A 21,430-nucleotide genomic window follows, 5' to 3' on the forward strand; every position below is an offset into this window, starting at 1 on the left:
TGAAAAGTGTCCGAAATAGGCAAACTATGGTATCTTGGTGGGGAGTACTCTGTACTAAAATACCTTTTCAATGGCACCAAGTTTGACCACAAGAGTAGACTCTAAGCCATATTACATCTCGACTAGAGTAGATTCTTAGCCATATTGCATCTAAGCACTACCCTAAGTGAGTGAGTAGTCGGCCCACCCAATAACAATAACAATAACCCAAACCCTAACCCTATCGAAGTACGCACACGATTTTAAAACGGTTTAAATTTTACATACTGTTCCAAGATACCTTTTCAATGATACCATAGTTTGACCGACTAGAATAGACTCTTAGCCATATTGCATCTAAGCACTACCCTAACCCTAACATTAACCCTAACCCTAACCATAGCGGTTAGTGCTTAAGTCATATCTCGGAAAGTAAGCACCCGCTTTAAAACGGTTTGCACTTTACAACTCTATACTAAGATGCCTTTACAAAGACACCAAGTTTGACCGACTAAACAGACTCTTAGCCATATTGCATCTAAGCACTACCCTAACCCTAACCTTAACCTGAACCCTAACCCTAACGCTAGCGGTTAGTGCTTAAGTCATATCTCGGAAAGTAAGCACCCGCTTTAAAACGGTTTGCACTTTACAACTCTGTACTAAGATACCTTTTCAATGATACCAAGTTTGACCGACTAGAATAAACTCTAAGCCAAATTGCATCTAAGCACTACCCAAACCCTAACCTTAACCCTAAACCCTAACCCTAGCGGTTAGTGCTTTAGTCATATCTCTGGAAGCAAGCACCCGATTTTAAAACGGTTTGCACTTTACAACTCTGTACCAAGATACTTTTTCAATTATACCAAGTTTGACCGAATAAAATAGACCCTTTGCCATATTGCATCTAAGCACATCCCACCTTAACCTTCACCCTAATCCTAACCCTAACCCTAACCCCAACCCTAACCCTAACCCTAACCCTAACCCTAACCCCAACCCTAACCCTAACCCTAACCCTAACCCTAACCCTAACCCTAACCCTAACCCTAACCCTAGCGGTTAGTGCTTAAGTCATATCGCGGGAAGTAATCACCCACTTTTAAAACCATTTACACTTTACAACTCTATACCAAGATACCATTTAAATGATACCAAGTTTGACTGACTAGAACAGTCTCTTAGCCATATTGCATCTACTCAGGCAGTTTAAGGCCTGTGACACCTGCGGATTGTCCAGTCAAGAAGTTATATGCCCGTAACTTTTGATATAACTATCTCTTTTCAACAAAATTTGGTTAGTTGACGTAACTCACACGTATTCAAAATATGATCGACACGGAAATTGCGGATCATGAATATTTTGGGTAAAAAATCATATTTTTGTTAAAAAATGTGATGTTATTAAAATGGGTATGTGCCCACAACGAAATGACTGTCTAACTGAGTCATATTTTCTGGAGTAATAGATTATATCTCTGTGATATCTAATGTGACCGGGCCTTTTGCCGATTTACATCGGTAAGGCTCCATTTTAGGGCAAAAACAGAATTTTTTGACAATTTTTTGGGTATTTTTCGTACAAATATCAAAACAGCCACGGAAATCAAAGATATTGCAAGAAGGCCCGCTTGATTTCTGAAGGTCTAAGGCTTAATGAACCTAAATCTGCACAAAACTGGTAATAAAAGTGGTGCCCTGATGTGGGCAGGGGCCGACGAAACACTACTTACCCTACAAGAACTGCGCCAAAGTATGTTTCACTGTACGTAACTTTAACCGATAGTAAAATATGAATGTTTTATGTCTGTATCTGTTAAATCGCTGTTGTATCAATGTGAAATTTCACAAGCAGTTAGCCTTATAAGGCATCAGTCAACTGCCATACAATCATTTTGGGCCAGACATATCGATTTATAGCAGTATTTTGCTGTCTCCTTGAAGTATGAGCGCCTCGCTGTTTTCCCGCCACTCCACACCCCGGGGGGTCGGAACGCATGTTTGGACTATACCACTTGCAGCTCTCGCGGGATGCCCTTTTGTTAACCGCTTCTAGTTATGTCGATTTTTTTTTATTGCAACAGATAAATACATAACATGATGGCGGCACACTCAAGCTCAACATGCTTATTTTCATGCCGTCGTCAGAAACAAACTGAGAGTACAAAAGAACATTGAAACAAGTACAGACAAGCAAAGCATATAACAAAAGTAATGTTAAGTAACACCATATAACAAAATCATAGAATATAAGAAAATACATTTGAATATAGGTGGATATTCGGACAGGTACTCCGGGCCAAGCTGGTAGGATAGAGATTCACTCATTCAAATCTTTTTGTTTCTTTTATGAATGATTGTACACGCTGTAGAAGTTTTGTGTTGATTGACTTGGATAGAAATGCTGACCCTCGAGTCATTAACTGGACTAAATCATGATCCGAGAGATCGTCCATATTTATGGCAAATCCTACCAGCTTATGCAAGTTGCTGAGGAGGGAGATACGGTATTCGGTATAGTTAGGGCAGTACAAGAAATGATGATAAATACTTTCACAATGATAGCCACAGGCGCAAGCACTACTAATAACAAGTATCGTGGCGTCGGGCGTGGCGTAACTGGTAGAGCTTTCGGCTCGGAATCTATGGGTCCTGAGTTCGATTCCCACCGTGCCCCCGACGTTGTGCCCTTGGGAAAGGCACTTTACACGACTTTCCTTCTGTCTGTACCGTGTATGTGGCATTGTTAATATAAGTTACAAAAACTTGAGTGCAGTGCCACATCGTCCTCGTCTGTCCAAAAGCAAATAGAAAAAAAAATAACAAGTATCGATATTTGATAAATACTAGATCAATATCTTTAACACTCAACATTAATAAGTCTTAAAAAGCAGTTAGTGTAACCCATACATCGTACGTTCCGGTTTTCGCAATGTAACATTAGGTACTGACAATGGACCGTTCTAAAAACGCTCCGGCCCGGCAGGGTTACCTGAGGTCACGCAGTGGTTCGAATTTAATGTTCGACCAAAACTGTCACAGGCCTTAAAGTGCCCGAGTAAGCACTACCCTAACCCTAACCTTAACCCTATCCCTAACCCTAGCGGTTAGTACTTAAGTCATATCTCGGTAAGAAAGCACCCGATTTTAACCCTATTCAGACCGGGCTTTTTTGGTCATCCCTGGACGGGGGGGGGGGGTCTTTTGAGGCCCTCCACTTCTAAGTCCTATAACTCTAAAACGACGTGCCGTAGGGCCACCAAATTTTCAGGACATGATTTCGACATAATATCTGACAAGTATGTGACGTTTGACGTTACGTTGATGTAAGATGACGTAATTATGACGTCATCAATTTGATTACATTGGCCAAACCCATGAAAAATGGGTATTCTCAGAAAACTTCAAGTTATGCTGCAAAAATGTAACAACAAGTGCAGATAACAGAATAATAATGCTTATTACGACTTGCGTTGCCAATAGCAACATCAATGACGTCAATATGACGTCATAAAATGACGTCATGCACATCTAAGATACGAGTTGGGCTCCGCCATATTATATCCACCACCTTGAATTTTTAAAAATACTTTTTTTGCAACAATAATCACAAAGGGCAATGGAAATAGACTAAACTCATTCATTTAGATGGTTTTTGATGAAAAAATACCAGGTAGTTGCAAATTTTAAGGGATAATTAGCTTGTTTTTCTTGATCTGGCCATTCCGTCCGCCATCTTGGATTTTGGGCTGATGACGTCATCAAATTAGCATAATTTATGCATATATAATTATGAAAGATATGCTGAATAATATAAGATTTTATTTATGTAACAAAATCACAGTAATATAGCAAATAAATTTGAAAAATACATTGTTAGAACCAAAAATAGTGATTTTTGGCAAAACTGCCTGTCAACAAACGGTTGCCATGGCAACAAGAAAAAATGGAAAATTTGTCAAACTTCGTAGAATTGTTACCAACAATATTTTGGGAAAACTCACTAAATTTGGTGGCTCTAGCGTAAGCCGTTCTGGCGTTATAGGACATCGAAGTTAGCGCGGGCCTCAAACCCCCCCCCCGGTCTGAATAGGGTTAAAACGGTTACCTATATACTAAGATACCTTTGTTTAATAATACCAAGTTTGACCGACTAGCATAGACTCTTAGCCATATTTCATCTAAGCACTACCCAAACCCTAACCTTAACCTTAACCTTAACCCTAACCCTAACCATAACGGTTAGTGCTTAAGTTATATCTCGGGAAGTAAGCACCCGATTTTAAACCGGTTTGCACTTTACAACTCTATACCAAGATACCTTTTCAATCATACCAAGTTTGACCGAATAGAATAGACTCTTAGCCATATTGCATCTAAGCACTACCCTAACCGTAACCTTAACCCTAACCCTAGCCCTAGCGGTTAGTGCTTAAGTCATATCTCAGGAAGTAAGCTCCCGATTTTAAAACGGTTTGCACTTTACAACTCTGTACACAGACATCTTTTCAATGATACCAAGTTTGACGGACTAGAATAGACTCTTAGCCATATTGCATCTAAGAACTACCCTAGCTAAAATAGTACTTTGACATCACATAAAATCACATAAAATCCCAAAATGGGTTTTACCCCCCTCCCCACCCAATTTTAATATGAATAAAAAAAACCCTCCGTGTAAGAATGGACTCTTTTAGATAACACCAGACTATCTGTGCCAAATTTCAGGTCATTCGGTTGTAATACCAGGGCACAGGGGTCCGACATTTACAGATTTGGTCTAAAAAGGTTAAAAAAATAGTCAATAAAATCATTTTAGGGACAGGTATGAAAAAACATCTCGGGTTATTGGCTCACTCTATCTACCCTTTGCCAAATTTCAAGTAATTTAGTCCAGGAACGAACAAGATATCTCGCTTTGAAGATTTGACAGAAGAAAGAAAGAAGAAACATTTACGAATACAATATATTAAGGCTGGAATATCATTACGAATACCAAACCTGTGATATTGCTGAAATATGATAATCTAAATATGGAGCATCATTGTTATTTTGATCAGGTACTGATCCAACGCGCAATAAATGTAACCAGCAACTAAGAAACACTAAACCAGCCAATGCCTTAAAGACTAGTATGTTTTGTTTTGATCAGAATACATGAAACTATATGAAGCTAAAAAAGATAAACTTACGGCAACGTGCTTGTTTCGGTGCATTTGGCACGTACATCGGATTCCTGTTCAGGGCGTCTCGCATGTTTGGATCTGTGCTTGGGATATGTCCGTTTCCATGTATGCCATTGTTATCATTTTCAGGAACCACGTTGTCAGCATCATGTTCAGTTGGGTTGTATTCTGACATGAACAGCGGGTGTTGGTATGGCAGACGAAACGTAAGTCAAAACTAATTACACTAATTACAGAAACAAAATGTCAAATGTTTCTTAATGTCCAAGAAACGAATGAATACTACTGAAATAGGTATTTGGAAAAAGAACTTCATCTTGTTTTAAATGTAAGGCAATCAAATAAATGCATGCTCAAATAAACTATGATAATTCAAATATGGAACATCATTGTTATTTTGGTCAGGTACTGATCCATCGCCGCAATATATGTAATCAGCAACTAAGAAAAACTAAACTAGCCAATGCCTTTGATATGTTTTGTTTTGATCAGATTACATACAAATATGTATGAACCTAAAAAAGATAATTAAACTTACGGCGACGTGCTTGTTGCGGTGCGTTTGGCACGTACATCGGATTCCTGTTCAGGGCGTCTGGTATGGAGTTCGGATCTGGGCTCGGGATATGTCTGTTTTCATGTATGTCATTGTTATCATTTTCAGGAACCACGCTGTCAGCATCACGTTCAATTGAGTTGCATTCTGACATATACAAGGGGTTCGGGGATCCATTTGTGACACCGGTACCATGAGGCATAGAGTGGTCCAAATCGGCATCATTAATATTGTCCATGACATAAACGTGTTCAGGAATCTCAGCCTCAATGTCGTCTGGGGGAATAGTGTTTTTGCCATAATCATCATTGTTCGTAGTTTGAGTTGTGATTCTTGTTCCGTATATGTCATTGTCGGACGGACAGCACCCTGTTTCGTACGTCGGATTCCTGTTCAGAGCATCTCGCTTGTTTGGATCTGTACTCGGGATATGTCTGTTTTCATGTATGTCATTGTTATCCTTTTCAGGAACCACGTTGTCATCATTATGTTCAATTGAGTTGGATTCTGACATATACAATGGGTTCGGGGATTCAACACCGGTACCATAATGCATAGAGTGGTCCGAATTGGCATCATTGTCCATGATATAGACGTGTTCAGGAATCTCAGCCTCAGTGTCGTTTGGGGGCATGGTGTTTGTGCCATAATCATCATTGCTCGTAGTTTTAGCTGTGATTGTTGTTCCGTATACGTCATTTTCAGATGGACAGCATCCTGTTTCGTACGTCGGATTCCTGACCAAGTTTGTAACAACGTCAGGTTTCAAGCTATTTTGCAGTCGGGAATCTGAACGTATTTGCGTCGAACTCAATTTTGAGTCATCGTTTGCGTCGACTTTTGGTACATCGTTTTTGGTGAGGATGTCTTCAGCCATGTTCATCCCCAGCACTGTAGTAAAAGAAAATAAGATTTTGGCGACCTCACACCTGAATAAAATACATTTTATGCAAATAACATACACACTTTTTACATGGTGATGCTCACACTTAGCAAACTGTACACATTAGATGTATGAAGCTACCACCATATGTCGATAAATATTAGACATCCAGTTAATAATATACGCTAAATAGCAATTACTCAAGCAACTACATGATTTGGAAAACGGTGAGATGTTTTACGCAAAACGGTCATTATCACATTTTGTCAGTTACACAAAGGAAATCCTTGTGATGGGCAGGTTTTAGACCTTAGCTATGAAATGATATGTTTAAGATATTAAACATTATAGATAGTAAACTGGTAAACCAATGTACATAAGGCAATGTCAAGTCAAGGCTGATGCAATTGAGTTAATTAGCTCCTGTTTGAATATGCTATATGTGTTGCCTCGTTACAAGTTAGTTTCTAAGATCACATGACCGGTGGGACAGTCTCAGAATCATAATCATGATGATGCAGATTTTGCCACAAACAAAGCCATGAATGAAGACAAACATAAAATCATAAAAGCACTCAATCACAAGATCACTTTAAGTGCAAATATTTCACCGACAGAAACAAAGCCCAACACCATTCAATATGTTCCAAGGACAATTCATGGTAGAGACTTTATATTTGGAGAAATATAGTTTGCTTGAAAACAGGTGAATACAATGAAATATATATATGACGGTACTCATATAATTACGTTAATATCAATACTATGGTTGGATTTGTATCAAAGTCGTATAGTTATTTTAATCTGTAACTGCAATTTTTTATTTGTACAAAGAAACTCCTAAAATGTCTTGTGTACCCGTTTTTTTCGGGGGTGGGCGAAATCACTAGAGGGGAAGATGGGGGTGAGATCGCCGTGACACTGGAAACACAAACTAAAAACACAAAGTTGAACGGCCCTCTAGTGACACCGCAAACGGCCACTAAACCCTTATGTCAACCTATTTGCAACATAAGTATCATTACCACCGAAAATACACAGTTTTTAAGCCCTACTGCAGTACCGAGGTCAGCCATCAGGTGCCATCCGGTTCATCCAAATATGCCTGCTAAATAATATCGCGTGATATTTTTTTTATATCGTCATGACGTGATAAGAGTACATTGAAGGTGTCATATTAGTTGATATTTTTGGGATTGTTATTGATTTCAGGCATTTTCTTTGAATTCTTAGATTGCAGAAACAAAGCACGGGCTGGCAATTCATGTCCAGGTTATTTTTGTAGTATTGAATGTTTTGAAGTTAATTTCCTGGCTCATTTCGTGATTTGTCAATACGTCAAAATGCCATTTTGATTTTTCTGGCTAAAAAGTATATATGATAGGGAATTTTAGTTGTAATTTTAAAGGCATTACAAAACGGTGACTGACAATGATGTCTTATTCATATCAAAGTCTGACAATACTCCGGTCGCCAATGGCAACCGCCTTGACGTCAAAATGACGTCAGAAAATAACATCACTTGTCTACCATCTTTGGATCGGCAAACAATAATATTCTGGGATAACAGGCGTAACGTTGACGATTATGATTTTTACATTGTAACTTCTAAGACTTATACATGTAATAGATTTAAAGAGATTTTTGCAGAATTTTAACCTCTGCTCTTTCTGCATTTTCACATCTATGGTTGTCAGTTTTAAATTTAGATGAAGATATTTGCATCATTACTTTTTTTGTTCTTATTTGACGGTCTTCGGGTAGCAGACATGATTATTCGTGAGTTAAAATGAGTCTAAAACTGACGCATAGTTTCAAACCTCAGATTTTACTTTTACATCATACTCTGAATTAATGACCATAAGATAAGCTGATTAGGAGTTTCAAACTCGGGCGTCAAAAGCCCCTGCCCCTCGGTCAAAGATTGACCATGGTCTGTATAATAAATGGCATAACGATAGTTAGTAATAGAAGAAATAGGAGAAGAGGACGTCCATACCTCGCGCTTAAGGACCTTATTGCAGCAGAGACTGGTCTATATGATAAGAACCCCATTGAACTGATGAAAAATACACAATGGAAGCAAAACTATGTGAATGCTTCAACTTGTTAAAATCAAGTATGAATATGTATGTATGATAGTTACTTGTAGCATCACGCCTTCTGCACCTACCGCAATTTCATACAGACGGGTCGGTCACTTCGGTACTCATACAATATATATTATTGGACATTTATCAGTTTATAGTCCTAAAGTTTTGGGTGTTTTAGATATTAATCATAAGGTTGATTCTCTCTGAAGGTCTCCTTTTACCCGGTATCGACTTTACTTTAAGACTATAATAAGCTGAAAAACAGCTGTATATATGTAAAATGGTCAATATGTCGATGGTACATAGGCTTGTTTCTTCTATGCGAACTCAATAAACAAAATGGTCTGAAATTTTGTACTCACCAGCTGACTTCTATTGTAGGGACTCACAGACCTCGCTTTATCAGGACTCAATCCTCCACGACACCACTGTGATATTTGGTTCTCGGAAAACAGAGTTCGATCCTAGTATCGGTTGATTATAATGAATTAGTCAAGACACAGGACGAACCATTTCGCAGGTGCTTAACATCAGATGCAGATGCTTTAATGCAACGTCTATTGTTGGTAAGTTGGAGGCAAAGTGAATGAAGTGCTTGTTTGAATAATATGTACCCCATTATGACACATTTTTTATTGTTTTATAGTAGAAATTGCATCTCTGTTGCATACATTCCCTTCTTATTAAAACCATGAACTTGCCCGAGCACGTCTGTCAACAACATGAGACAAATGAACCGTCAGGTTCCTGAATAGACATCACATACACCAACGCGTCACGTAAAGTTTCTTTGTCGCAATTGTGGGTTTATGAATTAGCTCAAATATATTGGAACATTTTTCTTAGCCGTTTCCTGATAATGTATAATTATATCAACACCTAACATTTTTGGTTGGCTTAGATAGGTACCGGTTTGACAATATGTTATCTCCCAAGTCCCATTTTTTTTCAAAATCAGTCTGCTCGTAGAGAAAAAAACTGTGTCACTAAACTCTTGCATAAAAGCAAATGCAGCCATACCCGAGACTCATCATGGTTTTCTTCATATATTTATATATCCTTACCTTCCAAGACGAAGTTGGTATTTTTTCATTGTACAATCCATATAATACACAAAACGTTTTAAAATGATGGTGTATAAACGTTAACAAAATGCTGCATATCTTTAATTAGGAATTGCAATAGAAAACTTGTTGGCCTAGCCAAAATCTAGTTTACCGGTGATCACAAGTAATGATTTGACGTGCACAGTCTGATATGTTCTAACTCAGTGACATTATATCCTAACACCAACTAAACTGCTGAACTGAACAATCTTTGACCAAAACAGGAAAGCTTAGACCCTACATGTCCCTTCAAACTAAAAAAAAGTCATCATATTGGGAAAACATTTTTAAGGAAAAGAAGGATTTTCACAGATTCTAAGTCACACCCAATTTGTATTCACATTTTATGCGCTCAACGCAACTCTGACGTCAGCCCTACTGCTATCTTCCTAACCATCACCCCTGGTGGAGCCACCATCGCTGCTATAGCAAAAGAGTGCAGGGGAGACGATGCCATTAGAATTTCCCCCAGTAATTCATGCGTTCCAATGGAAGAGTTGAGGAAACAAATATGCAATTATCTGAAGAATAAAAAGTTCAAGCCAAGCAAACTTACCCTCAAGTGATAGCCTACTATGTCCAGTCTCGTGAAATTCATTTGCAAGAATTTCTATACGGCTAGTCTTTTGATACACCCCCCTAATTACAGTTCTGACGACGATACCACTATTTCAAGGGGGTGCGGAAACCCCATCAATGGAGAAATGTCATTTTTTACAACTAATTCAACAAGTATAGGGTCTTTCCTACCACTGCCACTCCCAAAATGCCCAGATTTCACATAAAATCCCACCAAGAAAGGCTTTTCAATGGTTTAAAGCCTTGTTTTTATTTCTCTCTCACCGTGGGCTCTAGGCGCATGTGCTAATGGTTACGTCACCCCTCAACGTTTGACAGGACGAAACAAAACTTTAGTACGTCGCAGTAACCGACGAAAATGATCATTCCCAGGAAAGGTGCCTGATTTAGTGAATTAAAAGTGATGAGCTTTGGCCAGTTCTATGTTCACTTTTAAGCACCTAGATTTCAGGGGACGTTAAATCTACATAAAAGAGTTAAACTGTTTTCAAACATGGCTAAAATAGGTTCTCATACTTATAATTAGTAGATAGATAGATAGTTTATTGCGCAACAATTGCACCAGTGACAATGTATGGCAATGTATTAAAACAAAAGGTACAATGTAATACTACACATACGTTATATCGCAACAATTTCAGTTACTACAATACTAGTGGAATCTACGGTAGGTAATAAAGGGAACTTTAACGTACATCAGGTTGGGTATTTCTTTGCTACTAGCGACATGATATCTGTCAAAGCTTATTTAGGAATGGTACAGTTTCCTCTTTGCATGGCGTTATAAATGTATCGACCTATGTACATAGATGGAAAGTAATGACGTGATAAGAGTACATTGAAGGTGTCATATTAGTTGATGTTTTGGGGATTGTTATTGATTTCAGGTATTTTCTTTGGATTATTAGATTGCAGAAACAAAGCACGGGCTGGCAATTCATGTCCAGGTTATTTTTGTAGTATTGAATGTTTTGAAGTTAATTTGTTGGCTCATTTCTGTGTGAAATTGTAGGAGACTGCCTCGGCAGACACTGAAGACAGACACAAAGAGATGCCGCGGCCTTCAGAAATGAAGTTAATGATCCTTGATTACAAGTTGATCATGTGCTCATCTCTGGCTATTTCTATTCCTATTCTTTAAGTTATCTAATAGGCATAACTGTGCTCCTGTTGTTTTTTTCCAACAGGAAGGTTATATGAATTACTTTTGTTTTGCTACATTACAGTTATTACAGACATTGTCGGAGATTGAAAAAAGGGGTTGAATCCTGATGAGAGTAAATCATTTGACTCATGGTGTGAGAATAAATTGTGTAGAACATTTTGACTTTGAATAAAAGAGTATCCTCCAGAAACCCCGAGCAGCTGTATGTTGATGTACAAGTGCAAGACGTGCAGGGATATCCATCTGTTTACAACGACACTTGCGAAATGCCGACTCGGAATGGCCCGGGGAAGGCAGGCGACCTGAACCTCGATATGAAAGGCACTGCCGAGTACATTGCAATGGGTATTGGAGAGGTGTCTGTTTCAAAGCAATTGTATGACAATGACAACCACAGGAATATTCCAGAACAGTTTATGTCTATAGGATACACGAATAATAGTGATTGTCTGGTGCACTTTGTATGGATGCCCTGGCATGATGCTGATGAAAGATTTATAAAGTCGATGCGGGATATCGGAATACACTGCTTAAACTGTTCTACATCAGATGGAGCATCTGTCCTCCAAATTGAATTTATACAGAGTTATTCGGGCTTTACTTCCAGGTCACCTCGCAATTGTTATTCAGGGCCTATTCCTGAAACTGATATCTTCCGAATAGTGATGGGTTCGTTCAAACTTTCATCCATGGAAAAAAAATTTTACGTGTAAACTTCCAGAAAACATGTCTCTATTTCCATATTTGACAAGATTCATGAAGTGATACCTCTACTTTTAGCCTTTTTACTTAATTTGATCTTGAGCCAGTCGGGTGCCCGCCTAACAAGTACGGCCTGTTTTGTGACCAGAACTGCACCTGTGAGAACGGTGCCCGCTGCCATGGGCTGAACGTGGCCTGCAAGTGTCAGCCTGGATGGCAGGGTGTCGTCTGCGACATACCTCACAGTACCGTGGTCATCATCGCGACCCCTAGCGACTCGCGATGGATTTACATATCCGGCTCTGTAACGCTACACTGCAAGGTTTTCCATCTGGCTACTGACAGGATGATGTGGACATTTCCTAATAAAACGGGAGAGTGGCTGCAAGGCGCTCAGAAACATCGTGTAGGGATCTACAACATACAGTCCGAACATAACGGTACCTACACCTGTACTGTATTAACAGAAAACAAGACGGCCATTAACACAAGTTATGAGTTTCGGCCGTCGCTTGTCCTCCTGGAAAAACGGGTGAATCATGCGAAGAGGAGCCATGGTGGCAGCTGTGACCGGTGGGCCGGCTGTGTGTGTCCGCCGGGATGGACAGGAACCACGTGTCAGACCTCCTGCCCAGTTGGCACCTAAGGACAAGGTTGCAGCAGGAGGTATCGGTGTCAGCATGACGCCACCTGCTTCCCTACCGCCGGCCGGACTGTAACTGCACGGAAGGCTGGTTCGGCAGTAACTGCAGCAGGCCCTGCCCCGCAGGTCTGTACGGATGGAAATGTCGGCAAGTTTGTGTCTATAAGAACAGCGCCACGTGTCACAACGTGGACGGGACCTGCGCCTGCTTGCCACCCTGGACTGGTAAGTTGTGTGACGTCATCGAAACGGGAAAGCGTATCATTGAAACTGAAACACACACGTTCCCGTTGTCTGTCCAGATTGCCATACCCCTGGTGCTGACTCTGGTAGTCGCTGCACTACTCTACTGGAGCTGAGAAACATGGAAGAAGACCTGGCGCAGAGTTTGCAGCCCGGCTGGCTCCACCGGTGGGAGAGGAACGCCGACGATCTGACTCTGGGCGAACTGGTCGGGCTGGGCGCGTTCGGACAAATCAGGAGAGGATGGCTGCGCACGGCTGGCACTGACGTCACGGTGGCGGTCAAGTCCGTCCGTATAGAGGACAGGCGGTGCTATCGAGCCTTCTGTCGGGAAGTCGCCGCGCTGATAGCCGTGCACGAAAACAGTGAGGAATAAAATGGCGGACATCCAAACATCGTCAGACTTTTCGGGGTCGTCTTGATATCCACACCAAAGAGTATTCTCTTGGAATTTGCTGCCAAAGGCGAACTTTTGCTCAATGACATTCTAAAACAACAACCTAGGCAGAACGATTCTATTGGCAGGTTTGTCCGTTATTGTGTCCAGATATCCCGTGCCCTGGAGGAGCTCCGACGTCTGCGTATCGCTCACGGTGACGTGGCCGCCCGAAACGTCCTGGTCAGTGGCAATGGCGTGGCTAAACTTGCTGACTTCGGTCTGGCCTATGACGTCTACACCGAGACTACCTACTTGCCCTCGTCAGTCAATAACGACGTCGACGAACTCCTGCCCCTGAAGTGGATGGCTCTGGAGTCGCTGGAGTCTCGCGAGTTCACGTGCGAGAGCGACACGTGGTCTTTCGGCGTGCTGCTGTGGGAGATCGCCGCCTTCGGGGAGGAGCCCAGCTACCAGCTCCAGCGCCATCTGAGTTGTCCTAAGTTGGTGGGGCTCCTGAGGCAGGGGGTCCGTCTGGACAGGCCGCCCGGATGTCCAAAAAAGCTGTATTACGTCATGAAGTCGTGTTGACGGGAGGAGACGTCGGCAAGACCAGAGCCGGCAGAACTGGAGCAGAAGCTGACGGAATGTGGCCAAGAAATGGACAATTAAATCCTGCTTCTTGCTAAAGTGTAATATTTGTGTTTAATATTCAAAAACAATATTATCATTTTCCGTACTTTCGTTAGCCGTTTGGTTGTGTTAATCCATAGTTACATAAGAATGTCTATAACATTTTATGCATTTTTAGAACATTTTCTGTTCCAAAACGTTAGTAATATGATCCATATACTTTTCATGTTGGTTTGAGATATCTGCATAAGTTGTAATCACGAGGTTTGTATATTCAGCGCTCAAGTGCCACAGATATGTATATGCTAGACGCCTTTTCTACTCATTTTTTTTTTAATATTTAAGCATACACAGGCAGTTTAAGGCCTGTGACACCTGTAGATTCTCAGTCGAGCAGTTATATGGCCATAACTTTTGATGTAACCATCTGTTTTCAACAATTTTTGGCCAGTTAACGTAATTCACCCATATTCAAAATATGATGACAAGAAAATTGTGGATCCTCAATATTTTGGGTTTAAAAAAAATTTTTTGGTAAAAAATAGGGATGCTATTAAAATGGGTCTGTGCCCACTATGAAATGATTGTCTAACTGAGTCATATTTTCTGGAGTAATAGATTATATCTCTGTGATATCTAATATGCCTGGGGATCTTGCCGCTATTCCTAGGTAAGGCTTCATTTTGGGGCAAAAACAGTATTTTTTGACAATTTTCATGTATTTTTCGTACAAATATCAATAAAGCCACGGAAATCAAAGATATTGCAAGAAGGCCCGCTTGATTTCTGAAGGTCTAAGGCTTAATGAACCTAAATCTGCACAAAACTCGTAATAAAACTGGTGCCCTGATGTGGACAGGGGCCGACGAAACACTACTTACCCTACATGAACTGGCCCAAGTAAGACATGTTTGACTGTACGTAACATTAACCGATGGTAAAATATGAATGTTTTATGTCTATATCTGTTAAATCGCTGTTGTATCAATGCGAAATTTCGCAAGCAGTTAGCCTTATAAGGCATCAGTCAACTGCCATCCATCATTTTGGGCTAGAAATACCGATTTATAGCATTGTTTTGCTGTTTCATTGAAGTATGAGCGCCTCGCTGTTTTCCTGCCACTCCACACCCCGGGAGGTAGGAACGCATGTTCGGACTGTACCACTTGCAGCTCTCGCGGGGGTGCCCTTTTGTTAACCGCTTCTAGTTATGCCGATATTTGATAAATACTAGATCAATATCTTTAACATTCAACATTAATAAGTCTCAAGAAAAGTAGTTAGTGTGGCCCGTGCATCGTAAGTTCCTGTTTTCGCAATGTAACATTAGGTACTGACATTGGACCGTTCTAAAAACGCTCCGGCCCGGCGGGGTTACCTGAGGTCACGCAGTGGTCCGAATTTCATGTTCGACCAAAATTGTCACAGGCCTTAAAGTGCCCGAGTATCATAACGTACCTTTTCTAGTATTTAGAAACGAATGGTTCAATTTCTGTAATGCATGAGTTGTGCTTAATAATCGTTACAGACAGACAAGTTAAAACAGTATTGCGATAAAATACCTTAAAATAGTACTGTAAATGCAGAAATGTTCGCGGTGGATTAATGTTTGCGGTTTTCGCGGTGACCGCTTCACCGCGAACTTAAATCCACCGCGAATATTTTTCCATGGCATTAAGAGACTACAGTACATAGTGCCACCGCGAAATTAAAACCACCGCGAAAAGTCCTTTTTCCCGCTACCGCGAAATTAAATCCCCGCGAACTTAAATGCATTTACAGTATTTGCTTAACACATTAATACCAGTATGTCACCATATATCCAATAACCTAATCGAAGAAATAACAAATAAATAAAATAACAATACACAGTTACACTACAAAAAAAACAACGCACGATTATTGGTTCAAAAGACCATGAAAGTTACAGCGCTGTTACGATAGTGTTCATTTCTACAGCGAGTAGTGGTCAGTTTGTGGGATGACCTTGTCTGTCCGCCACTGATTTCATCTCTGGTTGGTGGCAGTAAGTGCAAGAAATGTTCGGACTGGCTGAGAGAGTTAGCAAGGGTTTAAATCAGGTCAAGACGTGTGGAGAAAGTAGTCCCAAGTCAGAACAGGCATCGGTGTAAGACGTGTAGTGCTGTCCCAGTATTATACACACAGCTCTCCGTTGGACCTTCTCGATCCTGTCAGTATATATAGGTGCAGTCTCACAGCACTTGCGTCTAGCTTGCGTCATGTCACTGCCTGGTTCGTTTAATGCGTCATGTTTTGTTACTTTTTCTGGTGTTTCATAAGTTAGATATTGTGTAATACCTAAAAGTATGACTTAGAAGACGACAAAATACCCAAAACGTAAGGAAATTTGTTTATTATCTCCCCACAGTGACGCAAGCGTGACACAAGTGTATTGAGAGTGCACCTTAAGTGCAATGGTGAGCCCGAATTTTTAATTTTTGGGTGCCCGAGGCTCAAGCCTGACACCCTCCTCCTCCATAATACGGAATTACGTCACCATCCCCGATAAGGAATGATACATACAACCCCTTACATCGTCATACGCCAAGCGTAGAAATAATGTAAACACATTACATCATTTGTTGTTCCACATGGTGTACTATTGGTTAGAGATACACTATCGATCTAGGTCAGCTCTTAGCGTGGCGGCCTCTAAAGCACTGCATATGGTTGTGCCCATATATGGAACTAGGGAGCATGGCTATACCCATATACGGAGCCAAAATGATAAGAAACCCAAAAGAAAGTGTCTTCTGACTAGGATGTTTATTAAAGAAATTGACTCATGCAAAATGGGATGATTTCATGTCCTACTGGATGTATAAAAGAGGAAAAGCTGTAGATTTTGGTCAGTACTTCGAGATCGTCAGGTCGAGTTCGGTGACTTCCATTTTCCAGAGCGGTATCTACCAGTGGAGTATAGTCTAACAAAGTAAGTTATCGTTCTTTATGTACTATAACTCAGTGCATGTCTGTATTTGTAGACGAGTGTCTGTAGCGTCTGTATTTTAAAGATTTTAAGTCAGGAATTTGCTTGCTGGGTAGGGAAACATAGTGTTAAATAATTACGATTGTTGGTGGCAAATGCTTGCACATCCATGAGGGCATTAGCGCACCAATTCCCCGTGTGTTTTTGGCACACTATTGACACATTAACCGAAGAGGCTCGGTGGTCGTCACTCCACTGCAAGGGAAAGTGTTCTGAAGTGCCTTCCCCAAGGGCACAACGTCGGGGGCATGTCGAGTATCGAACTAAGGACCTCTAGGTTCTGTGCCTACCAGTTGTACGCTACACACGACACCACAAAATCGCAATTTTGTCTGAAATATGTGAATGTCAAAAGTCAGTCCCAGCCCATCTTCGTCAAATCGTGGTAATGCAAGATAAAGACATATAAAGAAATGCTTAACTATCTTACGGTCGTGCTCCCACTCTGTGACTGACCGACCAGTTAATTGCCGTGCTATCATTGGTCCCGTTGCTAATTGTAATGAACAGTCAGGATCGGTCTATTCAGCGGGCCAGGTCCACGCACTGTATACACCTGCCCTTACCTGGCTCCTGATGACTCCATATATGGTGAAGTTTCCTTCCGCAGGGGGTTTGTTTAATCAGGGCAGGCTCCAAAGTGCACTGACCCGCTCATATGCATACATATGTTCATGGGTCAAGCTAAGGGCACAACCCGCCGTACGTGTTATTTATTCGTGCGCTTTCATGGGAGCCCACGTCTGCTACGTTTTTCTGAAAACGTGTTAAAGGAATGGCAAGTGCATGGTGGGCGTACGTCTCAACGCACGTCACTCGCACGGTTTGGCAAGGTGAAGGTATGTGGTCTGCACGCCACGCCTGACCGTGAACTGTTGCGTGCCATCCTTCGTTTCGCAAGTAGTGAGTTGTACGTACGTACGGTATGATGTGCGATTGCCAGGTTACAGTATACAGGCCCTACTTACACTTGTAATACAGGCTGCTTGCGTACGGTTTTCTTACTCACTCTTATTTGCTGCAAGGGGCACGCTCGTCTCCGTACCGACTCGTGCGGGGGTTTGATTCATTCCGCAGCCCGAAAGAAGAGAAAGTTCTGTATGCACGCTAAGTGCTACGGTGCGTCTGCGTGATCCTAAAGCCGTTTGATTCCTGACGCCTATGACCCCCTAGCGTACTATTATTATTTTTCCAATTTCTTCTATTTGACCAGAGATCCGCGGAGCCTGGCTGGTGAGGCAAATACTAGCGGGCCAGGACACAATGTGTGCTAAAATAGTATCAACAGACTTACCAGAAAAATCCAGAAACACAAACAATTAGGAACGTTAGTATGTTTAACAGCTAACGCGCATACATGTGCAGCCTAGTACCATCTTTTTTTTTTAATCTCAAGACAAGGGGGAGCTCCTTCAACTTATTTAAAGTTGATTTCCAAGGGGGCCCAACATATATGAACAACGAAACAAAATTACATACATTTTTTTCTTCCTTTTTTTCCTATTTCTGTAGGTCCATATCCTCAATTCAAGTCGATATTCCTAAGAACCAAGAGGTGAAGAATCATGGTGAGTCTTCACTTACTAGTTTCTAAGTAGTTTTAAGAATAATTATACAAATAACAATGGGTTGTTAAACGTTGGGACAGTATTAGCTGGTCTACTGATCTATAGACAATATTCTAGACTGTATTCAATAGTTTTATATACTAAAATATTTTGATATTCAAAGAATATTGTTATCGAATGTTAACGTTATTCTGCCTGTACTAGATTCTATTTGTATGTCTAAAGGTGTTTTGCAATGGTAAAACGAAGTTTAACATATTGTTATCTTCTATTCCTCAGGCTTCAGGCATCACTGTTACAGATGAAGTGGTCGCAGCTTACGACGAGGTGAAACAAAAACACTTGTACAAGTACGTGACGTTCAGGGTGTCAAACTGCGAGACAAAGATCATCGTGGAAAACAAGGTTAAGGTAAGGCTGCTAAGGGCGCATGCCTACACAAGTTCTATCTTATTCTACCTTGCCACCAAAATATGAAACAATAACATGTTTGGGACTAAATGATGCGAAAACCAGAGTTTCTGCTTTAGTACGAAGATCGCAGACATTCCATCCAGAGGTTCTAAAGTTATTCTGATTAAAAATATCCAGAAGCACAGAAACACACATACCAAAAATTATACAGATTTGATTTATAGATTTACAAATAATAAATAAACAGATTTGCATGGTACAAGACACCAAAAAGACGACAGATTAGAAAACGATTTTGCAGCATATCTATAACATATGTTTGTCCCGCTAACTTTAACTGACAAGCTGTTGTCTGTTCCTTATTACAGGAGTCGACTTGGGAGGAATTCCAGGCCAGTTTCCCGGCTGACGCTGCCTATTGGAGTGTTTACGACTTTGACTACAAGAACAAGGAGGGTCAGGATCGTAACAAGTTGATCCTGGTCAGCTGGTCAGTACCTTTTAACTTGATGATGAGCCTGACTGATTTTATATAGTAGAAGCACAGCGGATTAGGGCGTTGTCACATAGGTCATGCGATCGTCGCACGATTTTGATGCCATAGGATTTTTAAGCAGGTCGTGACAGAACTAACCACCGACATGGATCCCAAACGGAGTTTTGTGTACAAAGACACTAGAACTTAGCAGGAGACGTACATTTTTGTCCTCCCACGACGATCGTACGACCTATGTGACCACGCCCTTAATAAACACTTAGAACTGTTAATTGCACAGAATCCCCAAACCAGTGCGGTCCAGCTGAATGACTTCGCACTGTTGCACCACCTGGATAATTGCACGAAATACGCTGGCAAATTGGGTGTGCAATAACATTAACGGCTGTGATTTTTTTTCAAAGTATCAGGATTTTCAAATGTTTTATTTCTTCTTCTCTTTTTCATCAGGTGTCCAGACACCATTAAGATCAAGGCCAAGATGATGCATTCCTCGAGCTCCGATGCCCTTAAGAAGAAGTGTCCGGCCACCCCGATCCAGGCCAATGACCGGGACGAGCTCAACTTCGATGAAGTGAGGGACAAGATCCTCAAAACAAGCCAGTTTACTAAGTGCCCCAGATCAAAGCACCAATTCTCCCTTTTCATTCTTACCATGAACCTTTGTTGACGGGACCCCCCCCCCCCGCAGGTTTACAGTAGTTTTGTAAAAAACACTGGGTTCAAATCACAAACTCGGCTTAAGTATTATTCTGCAGTAAAAAAAGTCTTAACCAAGGAATGGTCGAGTGGCTTGATTCCGGACTTGACATTGTGTCCTTGGGAATGGACAATGGACACTTTTCTTAGTCAATCCAAATGGAAAAATGGACACCTGATTTTAGCTTGGTAGGTACGAGGCGGTCGAAGGAGGCATTTCGGATTCGGCAAAAAAACAACAACACTGCCCCACCGACCCTACATTTTTATTACACGAGTTTGTTGATTTAAAGCCCTATGATTTTATAACACTTGAAAGGATTGTAGGAAGCGCGAAAGGTATACTCTTCGGAGCTTTATTTCGTATTTCATGGCAAACTAAAAAAATATGCACTATGTTATCTTTTTGAATTCTTTACTACAAATGGAATGAATGTATGTTATGGATTAAATACTTCTGCTATTACTATATGTAATTTTCGTTATGAAAAATTAAAAACTAAATGACCGCACCCTGAATGCCACATCCTGTTGTTTTATATATATATTGAATATACTTTGTATCAATAACTTGTTGTATATTTATCAAAAAAGAATGTGATAAAGAATTCCACTTTAGTTGAAATTTCAAAGTTGTGCTCAGCCTTGACAGTGTATTTTTTTGTTCATTAATAAAGTATTTTGTTACAGAAATAAATATTTGTATTTTAGTGATGCCTGCGTTGCGTAAGGTTTGTTTTGTCGATGTTTGGCATAAGGCCACAGCAAGTAAATTTTATAGATGACATGAGCGTGTGTATTAATTTTCGCCTGATTTCAAATTTAAAAAAAAAGAATTTTTTTCCTCTTCGGGATGGTAAGATAGACCAAAGTATGCAAACATGTTGTGTTGTACTCTAATAATCATACATGTATAGTTGCAGAAGTGAAACTTGTTGGATAGTTGTAAACGTGCCACCAATGTGGAAGCCATGCTGTAGTTACCAGCTTGGCAAGTGATACCAGTGTACCACAACAGTATCACTTTAACAACACTATAGTTAGTTATAGGGTGGAATGCAAATATCTTGATTAATGGTTTTCCAATTGTCTGGGA

The 21,430-nt window shown here is 40.6% G+C and overlaps 2 protein-coding genes across 2 annotated transcripts; both read left to right on the top strand.

Moving 5' to 3' along the window:
- Nucleotides 1-13,514: 13,514 nt before the first annotated feature.
- Nucleotides 13,515-14,105, top strand: LOC118430206 (fibroblast growth factor receptor 4-like; the record flags this gene model as incomplete). The annotated part of the gene is made up of 1 exon (XM_035840915.1): nucleotides 13,515-14,105. A coding segment is annotated over one exon (591 nt), but the record flags the coding sequence as incomplete, so codon positions are not given.
- A 2,802-nt stretch (nucleotides 14,106-16,907) lies between these two features.
- LOC118430207 (cofilin-like) lies at nucleotides 16,908-20,305 on the top strand. The gene is made up of 5 exons (XM_035840916.1): nucleotides 16,908-17,100; nucleotides 18,670-18,725; nucleotides 19,005-19,136; nucleotides 19,508-19,629; nucleotides 20,086-20,305. The coding sequence occupies exons 2-5, from the start codon at nucleotides 18,723-18,725 to the stop codon at nucleotides 20,303-20,305; spliced, it is 477 nt and encodes a 158-aa protein (XP_035696809.1). The 5' UTR covers nucleotides 16,908-17,100; nucleotides 18,670-18,722.
- The last annotated feature ends 1,125 nt before the right edge of the window (nucleotides 20,306-21,430 follow it).

Source organism: Branchiostoma floridae, chromosome 14 (assembly GCF_000003815.2).
Source record: "Branchiostoma floridae strain S238N-H82 chromosome 14, Bfl_VNyyK, whole genome shotgun sequence".
NCBI lineage: Eukaryota > Metazoa > Chordata > Leptocardii > Amphioxiformes > Branchiostomatidae > Branchiostoma > Branchiostoma floridae.

Coding starts and splice junctions, on each gene's coding strand:
- LOC118430207 (XM_035840916.1), top strand. Junction 19,137..19,507: donor TCGTGGAAAACAAGGTTAAG/GTAAGGCTGCTA, acceptor TCCTTATTACAG/GAGTCGACTTGGGAGGAATT. Junction 19,630..20,085: donor AAGTTGATCCTGGTCAGCTG/GTCAGTACCTTT, acceptor CTTTTTCATCAG/GTGTCCAGACACCATTAAGA.